Source organism: Tigriopus californicus, chromosome 12, assembly GCF_007210705.1.
Source record: "Tigriopus californicus strain San Diego chromosome 12, Tcal_SD_v2.1, whole genome shotgun sequence".
Classification (NCBI taxonomy): domain Eukaryota; kingdom Metazoa; phylum Arthropoda; class Copepoda; order Harpacticoida; family Harpacticidae; genus Tigriopus; species Tigriopus californicus.
The window spans coordinates 5,307,995-5,315,862 of record NC_081451.1 but is presented as its reverse complement, the minus strand read 5'-3'; the positions used below and the strand labels follow the sequence as shown (position 1 = coordinate 5,315,862).

The window sequence follows — 7,868 nt, the reverse complement described above, 5'->3', positions numbered from 1 at the left end:
AAGGAGCAGCCTTGATAGGCCCCTCCCGGAAGCGAGGAGACGCCCTCGTACTCTCTTTCTTCTCAAGATAGAGGATACAAGGACTATGAGAGAAGGAGAGAGAGAAAGAGAGAGGGAACGAGGGACGGAGGAACAGAGGAGGAAGGGGACTTTGGACCTTGGAAGACCAAGAGCGGAAAAAGTCTCTTTCCGAAGCAAAGGAATAGCGCTCGCCCGTTTGGGTGCGAGCTTAGCGGGCAGTGCATCGAATTGGTGTTCCAAACAAGGGATCACACCCAAAAACTTCTCTTCTTTAACAGAGCCAGGTGCTTCGAATTCGAACTTCAACAGGGGCTCGAATTTTGAAGTGAGCATGCACCATGTACCACTTAAATAAGGTGCGGTCAGGGGCATGGGATGAAGGCCATAAAGCTACCGTATGCTTCTGAGAATTGATACCCTATGATCAAGTGCATTTGTTCAATTGAAACTTATAAGTCATCCAAATAAACATGGTTTCCGAATGACAATGTTTGACCGCTTCTTGAAGTTGAAACTGACTCATTTGGGCCCAGGACAAGCTATTTTGTTTAATGAAAAGTGGAGATTTTACTTCAAACCCATAATTTTTAGATACCGGAACGTTTTTTTTACCTAGATTTAGTCTGAATTGATTTCTCAACAAGACCCTCCCACATCTAGCAGTTCGGCAAGTTGGCTTCTCCTTACGTTTCAATCGAATTATGGTTGTTAAAACAGAAGGGGCGATATATCCTGGGTAATTTCCACTTGAAATTCGACTTTATATAAAAACCATGCGCAAAGCAGGATCTACTACACTTGGTTAGAAATTATCGAGCCGTTCAGTAATGGTTACATCCAAATTACTGTTTGCATCCTGCCTTCTCGCAGCGGCTTGCAAGGCCATCTATTTAGAGGTAGGTGCGGGCATTTGGCCCTTATTTTTGCAAAAACATCCCAATATCCATCTTTCTTTTCCACAAATGTTTCAACAGGAAACCCCGGCAACTGAGGAAGACGTCGTCGAAGACCCTTCTCCACCCGAGGTATCGGCTCACCAACCAATATCCTTAGCCGATTGATATCCACGCAACCAACATCAACGATTCTTTTCCACAGGTTTATTTCCGACCCTCATTTCCGAGGCTTCACTTCAGCAGCATCAACGGATTTGGCGATGACCCGATTTCCCCCTTCAGGAACTTTCTTCTAACAAATCCTGCCGCTGGTGGGATGGACGAGACCAATCGAGTCCTGAAGTTCAAGGAGCAACTCGAGAAGCTCAAGAAGTACCTTTGTTCCAAGTGAGTTACACTACCAATGGGCGTCAAAAGTCAGAACCCATTGTGGTTGCACGGTTCGTAATCAACTGACTTAAGGTAAAAAAGACAGAATCTTATTTATTTAAAGTTTTTGGTAATTTCAAGAGCCCTATGATATATTTTCATGTATGAATTATCTCAAACATATCTTGCCCAGTTTAACCCGGAAAAAACTATTTTGATAAAAAAGGGTTAAAAAAAACATACCAAATATTTATACATTTTACAAACTGACCTGGCCATTATTCATAATAAAGGTCACAAAAAAATTAAAAAACCGAAATGAGCATTTTGTTCTTCAATAACAGGATTTTGCTCAATTCTTAACCAAAAGTAATCAAAAAAAACCCAAATCATCAAACAACTTGCAATTTTCTGTCATTTTTTTTAAATTTGTTTCCACGCTTTGAATACTGATAATGGTTGGAAATTGCAACAAACTATTCAAACGCTATTCATATTTTGTTTAACATTTGAACATTACATTCATTTTTTAAAGTCCCAATCAAGCAATTAAAATGCCAATTTTTTGTCATATTTAATTTTGATTTTCGCTGATTTTGCAAATAAGTGACGGATTTTCCTTTAGAATTACTTAAGTTTACATTTTCAAAATTAAGATAAAACAATAAGGAATTGCCTGCGGAGAATGCTTTACCCCTGCTCCTGTGCCTTGCCATCTAACAAATACTGTACATAAGCTTTCCCTTTGTTCTCTTAGTGAACTTTCACTTTGGGTTCCCATGTCTAGCTAAATATATATAAAGCCAAGAAAAAAAATCATTAATTTTCGAAATGCACATAAATTGTAGGTTGAATGCTGAAACAAGTGATATTAGCTTATCCATTTCTTGACCACACAACATAGAAAAGCTAACCAACTCTTTTCGAAATAGTGCAAAGTTTGGATTTTCAAACAAGCCCCTTTTCAAGTAAAGACCTCCTTGGACGGCAGATGGCGACAGCTTCTCAGAATGATGACGCCAACTTGAAAACGTCTATTCGTTGTTACGTCTCATTTGATATGTGCCTTTAAACTTAACCTTTTAATATACCGGTATACACATTCGCCTAAAGGAAAAAAGAACGGGTTTCACCTTTCCCGCAAAACTCAACGATAATCAGTTGCGACTGTGTGCGACTAATAGCATCTAATAGTGTCTTATGTAACCAAAGGAACCATCTATCCCTTTCTACATGTTCCACTTCGTTCAGAAGTGAATCATGTCAATCAATGCAAATGGTCCCCCAAACCTAATCCTGAGCCAGACAAAATAAGGAAGCAATAAATTTTCTCCAATACCCACAGCAGTCATCTGCCATTCCATTACGAGGCCCACAGTTTCAGCAACAAGAAACAATCCATGAAAGAAAGCGACATCAACAGAAATCATGTGATCATTGGAATAAAGGACTTGGACAAAGACTTCCCACTTGATGGGTGATAATTTACCACCGCAACACTTCAGCATAAAACAGGCACTTTTCCAACGTGAGCCATTCAATATCTTGATTGGCTCAAAACAAAAACACTCTCTGCGCTCAAGGCAAGGATCCTTTTTCATGGTCTGGAGCCAAGCAAAAAGGAGCATGTGTAAAGCTCGTTTGTGAGGCAACTTTACCCTGATAGACGCTTGTTCCCACTTTTGTTTCGACAAAATTTAGAATCCAATTCCTTCAACTTGGGGTTTGATCTTTTCCTTTTTCGCTAAAAGCATTGGATTGATTCTGAGCTTAGGGCTCAGAGCTCAAATACACGGATAGAGCAAGGTTCTAGAGAGTGTTTTTAGGCGTTTTTATACAAGTTCTTATGAAAGTAGCCGATTTTGATAACAATATCAGCAATTCTACACAAACATTCCTTCATTTTGGCAACATCGGCAACCCGCAATAAAATCTTCTCAAGTCTCAAGGTCGATGTCGTAAGATACGAGAAGTTGTTCGACAATCTTTTTCTCAAAATTTGGAAAAAAACACTTTGCATATGAATCATGTTGAAATTCTATTGCGCTTTGCACAATATATTATTATGACTTGTTTGTGCACCAACTTTCAAACATATCTCACTTGCGATGAGCATATTCAAAACTCATAATTCGTGTCATTCGCTTGTGGAGCAATACATAATTTCTAAAGGGGTCATTAAAATTGTCAATACCTAGAATGTATTGTTTATATTGTAACAGCAAATGGTTGTCTTGCAATGTCAAGACCTTTCTTCAGATATGGTTTATGGTTTATGCCCTTCGAAGGTCGATAGAAACATGGCAACATAACCCTTCATGTCACCCAATCTGACGGAACGGGAGGAAATGAAAAAGCATATCAGGTGTGTTCCCATTTTTCAGCTTCTACACGCTCACTTGTCACACCATCCGTCATTATCAGATGCAGGTGGGTCAACACGAACAAGATCTCTTGAGACGACAACAGGAGAGTCGACGACTCATGCAGCGAAGTTTCGGGCCCATCAGTCATGCGAGTACCAAGCGACAGGGCCCGACAAGGCCGAATCGAGGCCCCGAGGAGCCTGCGTCACTGCCAAGAATGGCCAAGTGGGAATGGCAAGTGTAGATGTAAGGACGGCCTTTGTCTGCCTGCACTCACTGAGGTGTGATTCATGATGACGAGTGTTGAAGGTTGCTGAACCCGCTCGATTTTGTAGTAGAAGATCCTTTCTTCCTCTTTGACTCAACATGATCTCTCATAATGACAGTTTATTACTTCATGTCTATCTATGACTTGTTCGGTTCTTTGTATCTATAGAAGGGGGTGGTACGACGATTATGATTCGTGTTAATCCAATGATAACTTGCTCATATCTGGCTACCAATCACAATATGAAATAAAGATTTGCATCAAAAAAAACCTTTTCCACACGAGGTCGACATTAGCGATATATACCGTATGCGTATTGAATATTTGCACTTTCAAAAACTAATAGAATGGTCTTACGGAAAAGTTGCAGTTTCCTATATTTTAGAAATCCTGTTATTTAAAGCCTAACTCTACATCAAAGCTCACTTTGAAAGAATTGGGACAGCATTGCTGAGCTTAGGCGTGATGGCCCTTGATGCTAACCTGTCTTGTTGAATTGATCTTTCTTGAATGATTAGCCCATATTGCCATGGTCACAAAATTCACCTGTGGGTGTCAATGATGTTATCCAAGCGGTGGGCCTTTTTTGTAAGGAACTAGTTCAATCCCAATTTTGCTATATGTGGCCCCACACATGTTTGACTGGATGCTAAAAACCCTTAATGATGTCCAACTTGCTGCTCAAAATTTTTTTCCACCTAAGTTGTATATATGCTCCTGGATTATTTCATTTTTCTCGAAGGACAATGATCGGCTGCCCTATTTGTATACCATGTTTGACAAACCCCATGGGAATAAACTATTGTGGATTTGACCTTAAAGCTAAGTTCAGACCTGGTAATTTTCCCTCTCAATAGATAAATAATTTGGTTTAGCTGAAATTTTCTTGATCACAACACATTTCTACAGGGTGCAGGACATTGACGTCAATTGCACGAACTCCCGAGTCATTGCCAGGTCGGCTGAGAAGAGAAATCATCAATTGGTAGCCAGCACTGTGATGGTTTTTGGTCTTGTGGCCTCTGATAATATGAAGATGCCCCTCGCCTTCCTCAAGCCTAGGTATCGGTTGAATACGTTAGGAGCTGCCACGCTTCGTCTTCTGGTGTCAGTGAAGAAAATGATTTCGGTCTTGTTCCCCTTACTAACGTTCAAGAGGAATGTGCACGCTGTATCATTAGAAATTGAACATGTTATTAAGCAAAAACGGAAGATCTTGCCATTCATCTCAAGCCATTTTGGCAAATATGTGCAAGAGACTAATTAGTTGTTACTTACTAACGTGTTAATTTTTAAAGATGCAACACATTTTTGCACGACAGGCAACGCCACCCACCATGGCAGGGAAATTCAGGGAGCCCAAAAACCTTGCAATCTGACCACTAATAAAGAAGCCAGAGGACGCACTTAGCATTGCCGTTTTGCTAAATGACCCGTTATTTGTGGAATGAGAACGGTCCAAAACGTTATCATAATACTACCAAATGTTATTTACAAATGGTCGTATTGTTTTCACCTTTGACCTGAAGGCTCATTCCTTGATCCCTAACAGTAGGGAAGCCACACAAATTTGTCACGGATCAAGGATATTGACCTTTAAGGCCAAACGGTCAAACAAATTTAAGATTAAGAATGAATTATGCATCGTTGTGATACTATTTTTGTTTATTCTCATTTCACACTTCGTTTCCGTATGGCATTATTCCTTGTTAGTCATGTAACGTTGATTCGATTTTGGTCCTGTAATGCCCTTCCCAGTGGTGACCCTAACGAAAAATCTGTACACTATATGAAGCCCTTTGATCCATTGCTCTCAGTTAGACTTTTTTCAAAACACTACCCCAAATTGGGTAAAAGTACGTAAAATTCGGATCCGAAGCACAGCTCTACTTTCGACCCTAGGATTGTATAGTATCCAGCGTAGGTACAAACGTTTTCTAATCCTTTAAGTCTTTAAATGATTTCACTCTCTTTGCTCTCATCCGGGAATAAGGCCAAGCTTTAACGATCGACGGGGTATTGACACATTGAAGTAGCAGCTGCACGATGAAAAGCAGCACAAATTTTGGGAGGTCATTGGGGCACTTTTCAAAACAGTAGAGGTACTAAAAATCCAAGATATAAATCTCAATATTGGACAATAACAGTTTCTAAGGTTTCAAAAAAATTATTGCAAAAATACGAAATTCTAAAATACAAAAAAATCAGCCGCAAACCGGCTTTTTTCTTCTAAAATTAGTTTTTATGCATGTTAATGAGTGAAACTTAGACAGTCTATAAAAATACCTACCTGCATGAGCCGTTTCTTTAATGGATAAAAGAACTGAACCCTCAATTTAATCCCTCAGCAAAGAGATGTGAAGCCTCAAAAGTAGGAGTGATCTCTCAAAATTTGACGATGACGTCATCTTCCTTTCCCGCTTCAATGAGTCATATGTAAAATACGTACGCCATGAACAGAAAAATAAAAAAAAATCTGCCATGTACTTACATATAATTGTCATATCATAGGCTGGGTACACGAATAGGCAAAATGACTTAGGTTGAACCGGAAAAAACGCTTTTGTTGAGAGCCTCGGCATCCAGATATTCTATCAGCCTTGTCTTAGCCCTAGTGTACGGCTTCATAAGTTCTTGCATAAATTGCTTGTTTCTTATATCAATGGGTCTGTTATTACTTCATCATATTGTTCCTGCAGTTCTGTTTTTTTGACGTCAAAAATGGCAACTGTAACTTGGAGACGAACATTTGAAACAGACCGGTGGAAAGTAAACAACATCAAACGAAGGATGAATGCCACTCTATAGACTTTCAGGTATGTTTGGAAGCACTTGATTGGCCCTTCAAAACCATTTTTGCCGATAAAAGCCCTGTATCAAATTCAAGGGATAATTGGGTTATATAATTCTCGGAAATGTCTTCATAACGACTGGAGGCAAGGCGAAGTAACAAACGGCAAACATAAAAATACAACGTAATAAAACATTGGGCAGGCAATCATTATTGATGTAAATTAAGAAGATGTGACGGATAGAATGAGTTACTTATAACTTCAGGCCGGTCCGGATGGGAAGAGGGATACTATGGGTAGATTGTAAAATGCAATAACAAATATGATATGCCTCAAACTAACAATAATTATCCTCGCAATCAATCAATTAGGCGCCAACAGCACCCTGCTCGAAGATGGAAGACAGTGAACACGGTCATACATTCTCTCTACATGGAACTCAACATTGCCCCACTCAACCCAAAAGGTTACCAGGAGTACATCCACCCAGCATATATCATTGCTTGAATTCATGCTCGACTTTTCCCTGTCATGGGTAAGAATTATAGGACTACTTAAGAACAAGTACCCTCAAACTAATATTGATTAAAAACCAAACAATCTCACCAAATTTTCTGATTCTTTGCTGTAGCATGCAAGAATACAATGTAAAGGTAAATAAATGTTTAAATACATTCAAATAATAAAGAGGTGTTACCGTGAACGCTGAATACATTTGAATAAGATTTTGAAATTTATTTTTAAGACACATTGATTAAGAGTATATCATGTAAGTAATATGTATTGGATATGATGGATTCAATACTGTTGAGCGAAAACCTTTATCCATAGCAGAAATAGGAACACACCTTTAGCAGAAAAATGGACCTCTAATTGTTTACACATCAATATAACCTAAACCAGCCTGTTGGCCATTACACGAGTACAAAAAATGATGAAAGAACTGTTTCTTTTACTAGGACCGGTTTTCAGCGGCACAAAGTTCCCTCTCCGGCATGCAGAGGAAGCCAAACCACACCATTAGAAATCTTGTTTTTTATATGGTGTTGTGTTCACGAGAGGCTGGAATGTAAGTTTTCAGTCACTCGTGAAGAGAATGAACATTCTCTCAGATCAGATTTGGTTTCTAGTGGTTTTTGAGTGAAAATCATACCCT

General features: G+C 39.2%; 1 protein-coding gene across 1 annotated transcript; it reads left to right on the top strand.

Moving 5' to 3' along the window:
- The first annotated feature begins 718 nt into the window (after positions 1–718).
- On the top strand, positions 719–4,185 carry LOC131892412 (uncharacterized). The gene is made up of 4 exons (XM_059242277.1): positions 719–917; positions 996–1,046; positions 1,120–1,304; positions 3,671–4,185. The coding sequence occupies exons 1-4, from the start codon at positions 849–851 to the stop codon at positions 3,894–3,896; spliced, it is 531 nt and encodes a 176-aa protein (XP_059098260.1). The 5' UTR covers positions 719–848; the 3' UTR covers positions 3,897–4,185.
- The last annotated feature ends 3,683 nt before the right edge of the window (positions 4,186–7,868 follow it).